At 42.9% G+C, this 14,694-nt stretch overlaps 1 protein-coding gene across 2 annotated transcripts; it reads right to left on the bottom strand.

The window, feature by feature from the left end:
- Window positions 1–2,506: 2,506 nt before the first annotated feature.
- LOC143770084 (izumo sperm-egg fusion protein 1-like) lies at window positions 2,507–11,892 on the bottom strand. Of its 2 annotated transcripts, XM_077259371.1 has the most exons (12): window positions 11,568–11,892; window positions 11,392–11,466; window positions 11,158–11,241; window positions 10,014–10,034; window positions 9,785–9,799; window positions 9,609–9,692; window positions 8,709–8,756; window positions 5,617–5,691; window positions 3,999–4,099; window positions 3,642–3,813; window positions 2,868–3,045; window positions 2,507–2,762 (listed from the first exon to the last, which is right to left on the bottom strand). In XM_077259371.1, exons 1-12 carry the CDS (start codon window positions 11,806–11,808, stop codon window positions 2,654–2,656), a joined length of 1,203 nt encoding a protein of 400 aa, XP_077115486.1. In that variant the 5' UTR covers window positions 11,809–11,892; the 3' UTR covers window positions 2,507–2,653. The 2 variants fall into 2 exon arrangements, with proteins under 2 accessions (XP_077115486.1, XP_077115577.1); XM_077259462.1 differs by lacking the exon at window positions 11,158–11,241.
- Between the last annotated feature and the right edge of the window lie 2,802 nt (window positions 11,893–14,694).

Below are 14,694 nucleotides of genomic sequence, written 5' to 3'. Positions count from 1 at the left end.
AAAAGTGTGGACAAACAAAAAAGATAGCTATGCAGAAAGGAAGGAACAAGAGGATATGTGCTTTGAAAAAAGCAGTTGGTTTCCACAGTGGCGTACACACAGCAATACAGCTATCACGGAGCCTTCTAGGGCATCCCAATGAGCTACAGCGCTGAGGGAAAAAAAACCAAAAACGTAGCTTCCACTGTCCCTGCACACCGAAGGTGGTGTTGGACAGTGGAAATCGCTACAGCACAAGCGGTTTGGTGGTTAGTGGACCCTGCCTAACGCTCTCCCTGCTTCTGACGAAGCGGCAGCAACCTCTACCTAAGCTCAGATCAGCAGCAGTAAGATGGCGGTCGGCGGGAACGCCCCTTTATAGCCCCTGTGACGCCGCAGACAGCAAGCCAATCACTGCAATGCCCTTCTCTAAGATGGTGGGGACCAGGACCTATGTCATCACGCTGCCCACACTCTGCGTTCACCTTCATTGGCTGAGAAATGGCGCTTTTCGCGTCATTGAAACGCGACTTTGGCGCGAAAGTCGCGTACCGCATGGCCGACAAGCACAGGGGTCGGATCGGGTTTCATAAGACGCCGACTTAGCCAAAAGTCGGCGACTTTTGAAAATGAACGACCCGTTTCGCTCAACCCTAATTGCTGCTGCTTATGGAAGTTATCTGAAAAAAATGGTAATTGGTAACTTAAAATTCTAGATCCCTTTTATCCTAACTACATGCTTGTGTTTCCCACTGATTAGCCTTAGCACTGTAAAGGCCCTTGTACATGATAATAGTAATAAAACAAGTAATTGGATGTTTGTGCATGTATAGAAATCCTTCCTATCTGCCGCACATCGCCCCGTGTAACCAGCTGATCTGTTACCGATAACATGTGCTGTGTACGGAGACAGAACAGTTGTGTATAGAAATCCTTGCTATCTGCCGCACATCGCCCCGTGTAACCAGCTGATGTGTTACCGATAACATGTGCTGTGTATGGAGACAGAACAGTTGTGTATAGAAATCCTTGCTATCTGCCGCACATTGCCCCGTGTAACCAGCTGATGTGTTACCGATAACATGTGCTGTGTATGGAGACAGAACAGTTGTGTATAGAAATCCTTGCTATCTGCCGCACATCGCCCCGTGTAACCAGCTGATGTGTTACCGATAACATGTGCTGTGTATGGAGACAGAACAGTTGTGTATAGAAATCCTTGCTATCTGCCGCACATCGCCCCGTGTAACCAGCTGATGTGTTACCGATAACATGTGCTGTGTATGGAGACAGAACAGTTGTGTATAGAAATCCTTGCTATCTGCCGCACATTGCCCCGTGTAACCAGCTGATGTGTTACCGATAATGTGCTGTGTATGGAGACAGAACAGTTGTGTATAGAAATCCTTGCTATCTGCCGCACATCGCCCCATATAACCAGCTGATGTGTTACCGATAACATGTGCTGTGTATGGAGACAGAACAGTTGTGTATAGAAATCCTTGCTATCTGCTGCACATCGCCCCGTGTAACCAGCTGATGTGTTACCGATAACATGTGCTGTGTATGGAGACAGAACAGTTGTGTATAGAAATCCTTGCTATCTGCTGCACATCGCCCCGTGTAACCAGCTGATGTGTTACCAATAACATGTGCTGTGTATGGAGACAGAACAGTTGTGTATAGAAATCCTTGCTATCTGTCGCACATTGCCCCGTGTAACCAGCTGATGTGTTACCGATAACATGTGCTCTGTATGGAGACAGAACAGTTGTGTATAGAAATCCTTGCTATCTGCCGCACATCGCCCCGTGTAACCAGCTGATGTGTTACCGATAACATGTGCTGTGTACGGAGACAGAACAGTTGTGTATAGAAATCCTTGCTATCTGCCGCACATCGCCCCGTGTAACCAGCTGATGTGTTACCGATAACATGTGCTGTGTATGGAGACAGAACGGTTGTGTATAGAAATCCTTGCTATCTGCCGCACATAGCCCCGTGTAACCAGCTGATGTGTTACCGATAACATGTGCTGTGTATGGAGACAGAACAGTTGTGTATAGAAATCCTTGCTATCTGCCGCACATCGCCCCGTGTAACCAGCTGATGTGTTACCGATAACATGTTCTGTGTATGGAGACAGAACAGTTGTGTATAGAAATCCTTGCTATCTGCCGCACTTCGCCCCGTGTAACCAGCTGATGTGTTACCGATAACATGTGCTGTGTATGGAGACAGAACAGTTGTGTATAGAAATCCTTGCTATCTGCCGCACATCGCCCCGTGTAACCAGCTGATGTGTTACTGATAACGTGCTGTGTATGGAGACAGAACAGTTGTGTATAGAAATCCTTGCTATCTGCCGCACTTCGCCCCGTGTAACCAGCTGATGTGTTACCGATAACATGTGCTGTGTATGGAGACAGAACAGTTGTATTAGTGATCGTACTGTGCCCATTATTGCTTTTCTGCCCGTGTAAATCATCCAGAATCTAATGGAACAGAAATGCCGCAGTCATTAGATGTTCAATTATTTATTTACAGGGGAATAGGGAAAAGAAAGATTGTTTTCTTCTTTTGGGATAGGATTGGGAAAATTTGGGGGGAGATTTTTTGGGTGTAATTACAGAAAGAATAGTCTTTGGGAATATTGGTCTTTTTTGTGTTCTGATCACACAGTTTGATTGAATCTCTTTAGACTTTCTGCTTCCTGTCCGGGGTCTTCTTCCAGAGCCGTTTGCTGTTTCCTTTTTATAAACAGCTTTTTGCAGGTGTAAAAGCTGAAAAAAAAGTACACACTTTGTTATATCACCTATTCACATGTAGCTCTAAGATCTCTCTCACAAATACAGAATTATTATTTGTTGAGTATAAAGGATACATACCATATCACTGCAAACAATATGATGATGATGAAGCTGACCGCCAAGAATATTATCAGGGGTTTTTTGTCAGCTGTCATGTCCTTCAGAAAAGTCGGCTCAGGCTTAGTGAGGTCCAGCATATGAGGTAGTGTAGGACGAGGCTTGAATTTTCGGGTCGTCCTTCCAGGTCCTGTGATAACTAAAATAACAAAAATCTTTATTAGTTTATTCCATCTAAAGACTAGGACATTAACCCTTTCCCGACATAGGATGCAATTGTACCTCCTACTTTGGGTCTCCTTGTATGTAACAAGTTCAGGAGCTGAAGGCACTAGACCATAAACGCAGGCATCCATGCCAGAAGTAGGAAGGCGGTCCCTTTCTGGAATAGCATAATGATTCCTTCTTCTGGCATGGATGCTGGCGTTTATGGTCTAGTGCCTTCAGCTCCATATCGGAGATCCTGCCATCTACTGCTATTGGGTGGGATTGTTCCTATTTTCACTATATGGATCTCTGTTGTACTTTTGGAGCATAGTTGGCAGAGTGTTAGTGGTACAGGCATGTCCTCAGGCTTCTTATGTCTCATTAGGTCTATTTTACTGCATTGCCAGCGGTACTGGTATTGGTAGCTTATGATAGACAATCGGTCCCCTGATTGAGCAGATTTACTCTTTGCTGCCTCTTTGGGGGTTTTGATTTTATATTTGTTGTGTCTATATTTTAATAATTACCGTTAAATGTTATGTTTTAAAGTTCCCTATTTTGCTACCTTCTTCAGTGATGTGTCCTTACCTTTCACATGATACATGATTTTACTGACTGGCACATCAGTTACCAGAGTGGTGGCGCACTGGTACATGCCGGCGTCAATCATCTGCACGCCCTTCATCTCTACATAGGGCTCCTCGATGACTTTTGATTCAAGTTCGATCAACTGTGGAAATGGGAGACGGACGGGCATAAGCTGGAAAGATAAATGTCAGAGTCTTAGAAGTCACAATGATTTACCATTAAGATTATTTCTAGATTGTTATTATCAATGTGGCAATTAATGCCAAAATGTTATGGTCCTATGTATAATGATAAAATCATTATAATTTTATCTATGATTTTTAACCATATCATTTAGATAATCTGCCTTATACTTACATTAGTGAACTTGGTTTTATGTGACTCCTCCAGCCTGGCATGCCATTTAAATTTACAGTCCAGGATTAGATCTTCATCCTCTGGAACTTCTATATTTCTCTCTAAATAAAAAAGTAACAAAAAATGTTACATAAGAAATTGTCTAGCTATTCTTTCCCTGTACTTAAAGCATTTAAAAGAAAGGATCAACATACTTTCATGGAACTTTTCAGAATAAACTGAAAGAGTAACATTAAATTTGGATATTATATGACTTGCACCCTGCATTTGTCACAAACTGTCTACTTTACAGGCTCTATATTTAAGGGCATGTGCCCACAATCCGGAGTTGCTGCGGGTTTGACGCTGCGTAGACACAGCGGTCAGCTGTCACAGCATAGTGGGTGGGATTTCTTGAAATCCCATGTCCACTATGCGTCCACAGATGCCAGCGGCTCACCCGTGGAGTCTGACATGCGGCGCATCTGTTCAGACAGCAGCATCTCTATTTATCTTTAGAAATTTCACCAATAGAATGTGCTGAATCTGCATGATTCAGGGAGCACATGCAAATTCACCTGGGTTCAATAGCAGGCAGCGTTTTGAACGCAGCAAACGTGTGCTGCTAATTCTGGATCATGTGCACTCAGGCTTAGTCTGCTATCCACTCTGAGCTGGTGGTAGGAGACTAGATGTGCATGCAGCCTTAGTCTGCTATCCACTCTGTGCTTGTGGGAGGAGACTAGGTGTGCACCTGACCTTAGTCTGCTATCCACTGTGGGCTGGTAGGAGGAGACTAGGTGTGCACCCGGCCTTTGTCTGCTATCCACTCTGAGCGGGTGGGAGGAGACTAGGTGTGCACCTGACCTTAGTCTGCTATCCACTGTGGGCTGGTAGGAGACTAGGTGTGCACCCGGCCTTTGTCTGCTATCCACTCTGAGCTGGTGGGAGGAGACTAGGTGTGCACCCGGCCTTAGTCTGCTATCCACTCTGAGCTGGTGAGAGACAACTAGGTGCGGTTAGCTCTCCTATATACAGCATAGCACACAGAGACAGAGAGATGTATTGCTGCTCTCCACTTTTTATTGAGCACAGTAGGAAGGAGGAAGATCATGTATGAACTTAGCATGCAATACTAAACTGTATGGATGTGAATCAGGCTCTAATGTGAGGTAAAAGACTTGATAGAAAGCTCAGCACAATGGTTCTGTGTCTACCTCTACCTGTCTTCTCTCCCTGCTCCTCACTCTTCCTATAAGTAGGAAAGAAGCAGTTTTCTCTGATAAGGTATATTACAGCATTTCTGAGAATTGCCTATACCATTGATTTATGGAAACTGTGTTGAAAGTATAGCTCCATGTTTGAAGGTATTGTCTCATGACACAGCTCCTTCCAAATTTCATGTTGAGGAATATAGCAAACACCGTCCTACCCATATCCCACCCTAGTTCTGTCCATTTTAGAGGAGCTGGTTGAATCTGGCAGGACATTGCCAAAACTTGCAACATTTTTGCACAACCTCGCATGGTGCATTTTGCGACTTTTTTTCAGTTTTTTACACTAGATTTCTGACTGAAACACTTTGATAATTTGGAGCCTACACCTAAAAGTAACTGGCCACATTAAAGGATCTACTCACCTCCACAGTTTATAGTGTCAGAAAGATGTTTTTCATGGTTTCTGCACGGAGAGCAAAAAAATCCAGTTTTCAAATCTGATAATAAAAAAAGAAATCAATTAAATATGAACTTTGCATTAAACATGTTCTATTAGATTAAAATAAGTATAATAATGTCCTGATGTGTAAACCCCCCACCTCAGTCACCAGCACATGGGCGACATGCTGACCCTTATATTCTGCTTATAGAACCTGTAGAAATGTAATTATTCTGAATCATATCCAGACATTTCAAGATTGTCTGCTATGATCTCTGGCCTATTGGAAGTCTCCTGAGACTGTAATATATAGTGAGTGCTGTGGGTCTTTTGGTTTGCTACACTGTGGGCACAATTATTACAAGGTCATAAGAACCACGCCAGTGCCTACCTAACTTGGTTTTGAATCCTCGGACATACATTTAGCTGAAATGTGTAAACACCTGCCACCATACACCGCAATATACACCGCAGGCTAATCACAAGCCAATAGCTAACGTCATTGTGACCGTCACGGCCAGTGCAAAGTAGTGATGTCATATGCCGACACGCAGGAATCGGTTGCCGGGCCCCGATTTGGCCCATGGAAGAGGACTTTTGCTTTTTAATGTGTGTGATAAGTGTAGAACACATAAAATACTGGAAGAGGCCCAGGATGTGGAACATTATACCACAAAAGAGCCCAGGATTAAGGACATTGTTTTTGGGTGGGGCCCAGGATGAGGTTCAGTGTTATATAGCGGGGCCAGTTGTCATGGCTCAGTTTGGGGATTCTTTTACTATTTGCTCTCCTTAGCTTTCCCTCTCTGCCTTATATGAACTTTTTTCATTTTCTCACCCTGGGTTTTCATATCTGCACACTTTCCTCTCCTCTTGTTGGTAGTATGTTGCGGCCTCCCCTCTGGTTCTTCAGGAGGTATGAGAAACCCCTTGATGGCCTTTTAGGGAGCCAGGTCTGAGGTGATGTTTCTGAGTGGTGCAGCTAAGGTCTTTCTAGTCTATACAAAGACCAGTTTGGTGTGGGTGCAACCTCTCCCTGCAGTAGGTCTTCCCTTTTTTACCAGTGAAAGTGTGTGTTATGTTCATAATAACACCAGTGTGGAGGACATTATTATAGAAAGTGCCCTGGATGGGGAACATTATTACTGAAAGGGGCAAAGAATGGGGAACATTATATCAGAAAGGGGCCTAGGATGAGGGACATTATTCCAAGTAGGGGCCCAGGATGGGGGCATGTACCATGAATGGTCCTATCATAGGGAGGCATTATTAGATACAGGAGCTAGAATGAGGAACAAGCAGTTGGGGTCCCAGGTACAAATTTTGCCCTAAGGCCCATCAAACTCTAGTTACGTCACTAAATCTGAAGCAGATCTGGTGATGTGTAATGACGGAGGATGTGGGCTAATGATATAAATCCCCTCTATTAAGGTGTGCATAATTATTAGGCAGCTTGTTTTTCTCAGGCAAAATGGTACAAAAAAGTTAATTAAAAGTCTTACAGAGGGATGCAGCACTCTTAAAATTGCTAAAATATTGATGAGTGATCATAGAACCATCAAAAGTTTTGTCGCAAATAGTCAATAGTGTTGCTGAAAATGTGTTGAGAGAAAAAAAGACACAGACTAAGGGCTCATATTCACTTGCACGAGACTTGGATGAGTCTCGCACGGCAATACCCGGCTCTGCTGCCCGCATTCAGATTGGAGCGTGCGGCCGCATAGGAATACATGCAGCCGCATGCTCTGCTCCTCTGTGCCAGGTGCAGTGCCGGGTATTGCCGTGCGAGACTCATCCGAGTCCCGCGCAAGTGAGTATGAGCCCTTATTGCCAAAGGTTTGAGAAGAATAAAACACGAAGCAACCAGGAACCAATTATCCTCCATGGCTGTCATATTCCAGAACTGCACCTCACGGGAGGGCAAAGCTCAAGGTGTTCAGTGCTCAGTGACATGGCCAAGGTAAGTGAGGCTAAAACCTGATCACTACTGCACAAGACACAAGTGGAAACGTCAAGACCAGGATAAGAAATATCTGAAGACAGATTTTCCAAAGGTTTTATGGACTGATGATATGGGTGTGACTCTTGAAGGAGCAGATGGATAGGCATGTGTCTTGATTAGCAACCGACACAGACATTTACTTTAAGGCCGGGATCACACATACGCGAGATACAGCCGAGTCTCGCAGGTGAAAACCCAGCTCTGGCGCTGGCACTCCGGAGCGGAGCGTGCAGCCGCACAGCAACACATGGAGCTGCACGCTCCGCTCCAGAGTGCCTGCGCCAGAGGAGGGATTTCACCTACGAGACTCGGCCGTATCTCGCGTATGTGTGATCCCGGCCTAACTCAGATGCCAGAAAATTTGAGGTGAGGAACTGCTATGGGTTGGTATTACTAAAGATGAGACAGTTGGACTTTTTCAGAATGAAGAGGGGCTCAAAATCAACTCCCAAACCTACTTCCAGTTTTTATAAGACACTTTCTTCAAGCAGTAGTACAGGCAAAACTCTGCATCTTTCAAGAAAACCATGATTTTTATTCAGGACAAGGCTTCATCGCATGCATCAAAGTCCTCCACTTCATGGCTGCCAGGAAAGTCCTTAAAGATTGAAGAAATATGACATGGCCCCCTTCCTCACCTGACCTAAACCCTACTGAGAACTTGTGAGCCCTTCCTAAATGGGAGATTTGCTGTAAAGGAAACCAGTACAGCCTCTCTGACCAGTATCTGCGAGGCTGTGGTTGGTGCTGCCGAAAAGGTTGATCATCAACAGATGAAGAAACCGACAGACCCCATAGAAGGACGGCTTCTGGCAGTTATTATAAGGAATAGGGGCTATATTGCTCACTGATATTTCATAGTTGCCTAATAATTCTGCACACATAGATATTCATCTAAGAAAGACAAATCTTCACTTTTCTTATATATTCAGGCTTCAGGTTTAATAACCTTTTGTTTTGACCGACAGCGCTGTAGTTGTTGCATTAGAAAATTAATCAGAAATACAAATTGCCTAATACTTGTGCACACAGGGTATAAAGATGTATATATAGGACATAGGATGATACTTTACCGGTACATTTCTTTTCAAAGCACAAACAGGTGCATCTGTCGAAGTACTCTGTGAAGAGAGGAGACATCATACAATAAATCCCATCATCCCGTCAGAGGAAAGTTGTCATTTCTTCTTCTCACAAGTACATTATTATAATATCTAAGCTCTCGCGAAAGATTGCGCTTACACCAATGACCTGAACTGTAATGGGCGTCATATATTGGAGTATTCTCTCCATCCTGCTACTGGATCCATCAGCTCTCCAGATAATATTTATTACTGACTCTAATTAGTACAGGCATTATATCTGGGGTGTCACACACTATAAATATATGCGAGCCGCAGAGACCCCAGAAAGTGACAACCACAATGTGTGTCCAACATACAAGTATACTATATATATGTGAGTACCAGTCAGTGGTCACAGCTTTCTCTCCGCAGAGCACAGTGAAAATATTTCACAAGTATAATTTACATAAATAACAATGGCTCCGACTCATCAAGGAGGGCGCTTATAGGGGTCGGACGCGCCTCATTCATTAAGAGCTGCATGTCTACTAATGAATCAGGAGCGTCTGACGAGTGGGGTGTGCCTCTGGTCACCTCGCCACAAACCTTACTCTAGTCATGGACTGGAGTAACATGTCTGACGTAATGAACACCACAGTTAGTCATCGATTAGGTGATCTGTGGCATCAAACCCCCGTCCTGCCCCAGCTTCAACATTCTGGAGGATCTGGGAGGAACTGAGATGAAAATGCCAAAAGTCATAACATTTTTATGCAACGTTCAATTGCTTAAAATTTTTGCAACTTTTCAAAAGCAATTTCCGCCAGAATTCTGGTAAGATTTCTTTGATGAATTGGGGCCTATGTATTTTCTCTGGCTCAAAAAAAAAAATCGATTTTTTTAAATTACCTTGATTTTCTGAATTTCCTCCGGCACAGATGATCTTCTCCTTGAGGCAGGTATCACAGCGGGTATAGGTTTGTACCAGTAAACCTGGAGAAATGCACAGACAGTATTAAAACCTAATGATATAGTCAATAATAAGATCAATCAAGAGGCTGAAATCAAGTATAAAATGTACTTACCACAGCTGTTCTCACCTGAGAAATGAGAAAGGACAAATTACTGAAAGTTTAGGTTGTCAGACTCATACAGTAACAGTAATGTCCTGGACTGGACGACATTACAGACGAGTGAGGGGAAGGAAAGAGGAGGAATGATTTCACAGGTGTCTATGAGGAAACCTAGAGTTCGTGTCTACTAGTATCTCTACATGAGGCTGTGAAAAAATTGCAGTATTGTAGAAGAACTTACCTCGTTTATTTGGGCACCTCCCTAAAAAAGAGAATGAAAGAGAATTATTAATTAAAAAATAAAAGAGCCGTGAAATACAGTATAATTGGGATAAATAAAACATATTCCCTTCTTGGACTGCAGTAAAATCAGGATACTAAGTCACTGTGTGTACCCTATTACCTCCAATACATCAGTAATGGGAGATATATGTGCATGGGGTATAGGGAAATGCTTCTATTCCTGGCACAAGATCAAAACCGCATACCCAAATTCGGATCTCAATAATACAAATACAATAAAATAATCCAATAAAAATGCCTTTATTTGATTGGCCTTTATCCAAAACGCGCGTCGGAGTGCGCTGTACTTGAATCGGCGGGCCCTTAAAGGTACATACGCCATTGAACTTTTGCCTTTGGTGTGTGTTCCAGTTTTTATATATATACATATGTCTCTCACCCGGCCTTTATTCACTTAATCAGTCACTTGCACCCTTTATATATTCATTTTTCTGTTACACTTTGCACTATGTTGCACACATTGGATATATAATGATATATTGTTGTTTTTCTACACGCTTCTCTCTTTATTATGCTATATATACGAGAAGCAATTTTTGAGTGTTTTTTTGGACATAAAATAAATATTTAAGCATGCACACCACAGCATGTTTTTTTCTATTTTTGGTGTTTATATATGGTCTTAGATGAGAGATTATATATATATATATATATATATATATATATATATATATATATATATGTACCTTTTATGGCCCGCCATTTGTTCTTATAACTGTTTACAATAACAGATATATTTCTTATCATTATCAGTCTTGCTGTAGTTTTGTAACTTTATTCTTACCAAGTACGGGCACATTGTGTTAGTGCTACCGTTTGCCAATCAAATAAAGGCATTTTTATTGGATTATTTTACTGTATTTCTATTATTGAGCTCCTAATTTGGGTATGTGGTTTTGATCTAGTGTCCCGAATGGTTTGCCATTCTTTTTTTTCTAGCAACCACATTTCCTTTATTTTATTGATATATGTTTCTGGTGGTATTATAATTGAATTGTAATTATCCAGCTGGGAAATTGGTTTGCTACGTCTTTTCTATTCCAGGCACAGCCTGGCTCCACAAGAAGAAATATCTCACTTACTGATGGAAGATTCCGCCACAATATTCCGGACTTTCTCTAAGAGCCGATGGAAATGAAGTCCTACAGTCTGAAGGAGTTGGGCCCCTACAATGTACAAAGAGAAGGAATAATGACAGATATTACAGGCGACTCATTAGTGTTTACCCTCCACCTCAGCCCCCAAAAAACATTATTGTCAATTTTGCATTAGTAGCAGAAACTGAGTTTTTATGTACATGGAAATGTTGAATTTACCTGTAAAGTCCGATTCTTCAATCAGATCAACACATCTTTTATATTCAGACGCGATATCTGATATTGCGATGCTATCTGTAATGAAATAAATACAATCATTATCGGTGTCATATCCATCCATCCATCTTACATTAAGAGATTTAGGAAAATATAGTGAACAGTAATGAGAGAATTACCCAGCATCAGAACGTCGTCCTCCAGATATTGCACCACTGCTCGTTCAGCAGATTTGGCATACCGCTTGATGGTCACAAATTCATCGATGTTTTCATTGACTTGGCTATTTATGTAGATCTGAAACTTTTCCAAAGCCTTTTCCCCTCTGCGGTCACATTCAATGCAGCCGAGAGACGGTCCGATGAAGAAAGATGTCATCAGCAGGAAAAGCCACATTTTGGTCTGGATAAAACCAGACATTTTGAGAAAAAAACAATCCAATCGCTTCTAGAACAACTAGTCGCTAAGGTCGCAGAGAAAACAGAACTGAGTCTCAGAAAGAAAACCACAGCACTGATACAGTTTAGAACCTCACACACTGTCTTAAAGGAATGTGTCTTTATGACATCACTAAGTGACCGTGATGTCATAAGTAATATGCAAATGATGCTCAGTGACACATGAGCTGTTGGGAAGAGTAACTAGAACTGCAATGGGCCGATCAGGTCCCTGGTAATGGACCATTAGTCTTATAGTCTATAATTCACTGTCATTGAAGCTGTGGGAGTTTTAATTCCTGGCCTCAGCTTGTAGATTTTTGCAGATATGCGGAAACATCACACACACACCTTGCAGATATATATATATATATATATATATATACATTCTTGCAGATATACACAAATATACTTACATTGCATGGACACAATCACTTTATATATGCTGCACACATACAGTATACACATACAACATATATACACTTACGCTATATATACAGGCTAAGCACTCATCATCTACATTACATGTCTGCTAGAAACATAGACATAAACCATATATACTGTATGCTACTCACATATTTACACATTCACTGTATATACAGGCCACAAACATATACACTTACATTATAAATATACTAGCATAATGTATATGCTCATGAACTTTATATATTCTACATTAACCTATATACACAAAGTATAATTGTGTACATAAACAGACATATATACATACACTATGTATGCATGAGTCACACATAGGGTTGAGCGACTTTCATTTTCTTAAGATCGAGTCTGGTTTTGTGAAACCCGATTTAGTCCAGAGTCGAGTCGAGTGAAGTCGGCCGATTATCGCTAAAAGTCGGGGATCGACCGAAACACGAAACCCAATGCAAGTCAATGGGGAAGCATAGCCGGCAGTGAGTGGAGGCCAGGAAAACACCTACAGTGCACATTTTACTGCCAAAAACATCCATTCTTGTTTTCTGAACCTTGTCAATCTTAATTAACTTTATAATAATAGTTGGGCACTGGAAATTGGGGGTCATTTGGCAAAAGTTGTGGGGGTAGGGCTGGTTCAAGGTTTTAGTGGGCCCAGGAAACATGGACTACGTCATGGCGGTGGAGCAGGGAGAGGTAAGTATTTCAACGTTGCAAGTGCTGTGATCCTGAGCAAGCAGGGGGGGCCCACTCGTTCGCATTGGCACTGGCACAGGGCCCCTCAAAGTACGGCAATGTGTTTGCATGGCGGGGGCGCCTCCCACCAGCAGCGACACTTTTGCGTACTCTGAGTGGCCCTGTGCCAGTGACGTCGCCAACGAGTATGGCCCCCCCACCTGATGAAGGAACCTGCACTTTCATCTGCACCTTCCTCTTTGTCCCTGTGTAAGGTGGTATAATATGCGGGAAGGGGAACCTTACTTTCAGCAGGGTCAGATTCTGGCTGTGTAGAGTACAAGGGGAATGTAGTGGTCTAGGTCAATGTACCAGCAGACTCATCTAGCAGTGGCTGGGCAATGGGCAGGATGATGAGGAAACAGATATAGGGCCAAAGAATAAAGTAGGCTAAATGCATATCAAAATTGGTAACAGGACTAAACAGGCGGCATTGCTTTGTTCAGTGGAGTAGCAAACCCAAGAGCAGCAGACACTGTTTCAAGGGCCTAACCACACTAGTAGGCCAAATGCAGTTTAATATCTGATAGTATAGGCCGAAAGCCAGAATGTGGAAGCTCAGCTTTGTTCAGTTGAGGACAACACCAGGGAGGGGCAGACGCCGTTAGTAGGCCCTAACCACCATTTTGTTTTTTAAAAAACACTTAATGAGAGCCAGAAGGTTGAAGCTCAGCTTTATTCAGTTGAGGGCAACACCAGGGAGGGGCAGAAGCCGTTAGTAGGCCCTAACCACCATTTTGTTTTTTAAAAAACACTTAATGAGAGCCAGAAGGTTGAAGCTCAGCTTTATTCAGTTGAGGGCAACACCAGGGAGGGGCAGAAGCCGTTAGTAGGCCCTAACCACCATTTTGTTTTTTAAAAAACACTTAATGAGAGCCAGAAGGTTGAAGCTCAGCTTTATTCAGTTGAGGGCAACACCAGGGAGGGGCAGAAGCCGTTAGTAGGCCCTAACCACCATTTTGTTTTTTAAAAAACACTTAATGAGAGCCAGAAGGTTGAAGCTCAGCTTTATTCAGTGGAGGGCAACACCAGGCAGGGGCAGACACCGTTAGTAGGCCGGAACCACCAATGTGTTTAAAAACAGCAGTTAATCAGAGCCGGAAGGTAGAAGCTCAGCTTTATTCAGTTGAGGGCAACACCAGGGAGGGGCAGACACCGTTAGTAGGCCCTAACCACCATTTTGTTTTTTAAAAAACACTTAATGAGAGCCAGAAGGTTGAAGCTCAGCTTTATTCAGTGGAGGGCAACACCAGGCAGGGGCAGACACCGTTAGTAGGCCGGAACCACCAATGTGTTTAAAAACAGCAGTTAATCAGAGCCGGAAGGTAGAAGCTCAGCTTTATTCAGTTGAGGGCAACACCAGGGAGGGGCAGACACCGTTAGTAGGCCCTAACCACCATTTTGTTTTTTAAAAAAGACTTAATGAGAGCCAGAAGGTTGAAGCTCAGCTTTATTCAGTTGAGGGCAACACCAGGGAGGGGCAGAAGCCGTTAGTAGGCCGGAACCACCAATGTGTTTAAAAACAGCAGTTAATCAGAGCCGGAAGGTAGAAGCTCAGCTTTATTCAGTTGAGGGCAACACCAGGGAGGGGCAGACACCGTTAGTAGGCCCTAAACACCATTTTGTTTTTTAAAAAACACTTAATGAGAGCCAGAAGGTTGAAGCTCAGCTTTATTCAGTTGAGGGCAACACCAGGGAG

The sequence above is a fragment of the Ranitomeya variabilis genome, chromosome 1 (assembly GCF_051348905.1).
Source record: "Ranitomeya variabilis isolate aRanVar5 chromosome 1, aRanVar5.hap1, whole genome shotgun sequence".
Taxonomy (NCBI): Eukaryota; Metazoa; Chordata; class Amphibia; order Anura; family Dendrobatidae; genus Ranitomeya; species Ranitomeya variabilis.
Note: the sequence above shows the minus strand (reverse complement) of the source record. Positions and strands in the feature narration are given on the sequence as shown.

Bases quoted from the DNA above. Each gene is read 5' to 3' on its own strand.
- LOC143770084 (XM_077259371.1), bottom strand. From the start codon at position 11,808: ATGTCTGGTTTTATCCAGACCAAAATGTGGCTTTTCCTGCTGATGACA. The intron at 11,467-11,567 runs GTAATTCTCTCA...ATTTCATTACAG, and splicing joins GGACGACGTTCTGATGCTGG to ATAGCATCGCAATATCAGAT. The intron at 11,242-11,391 runs GTAAATTCAACA...TGTACATTGTAG, and splicing joins TGAAGAATCGGACTTTACAG to GGGCCCAACTCCTTCAGACT.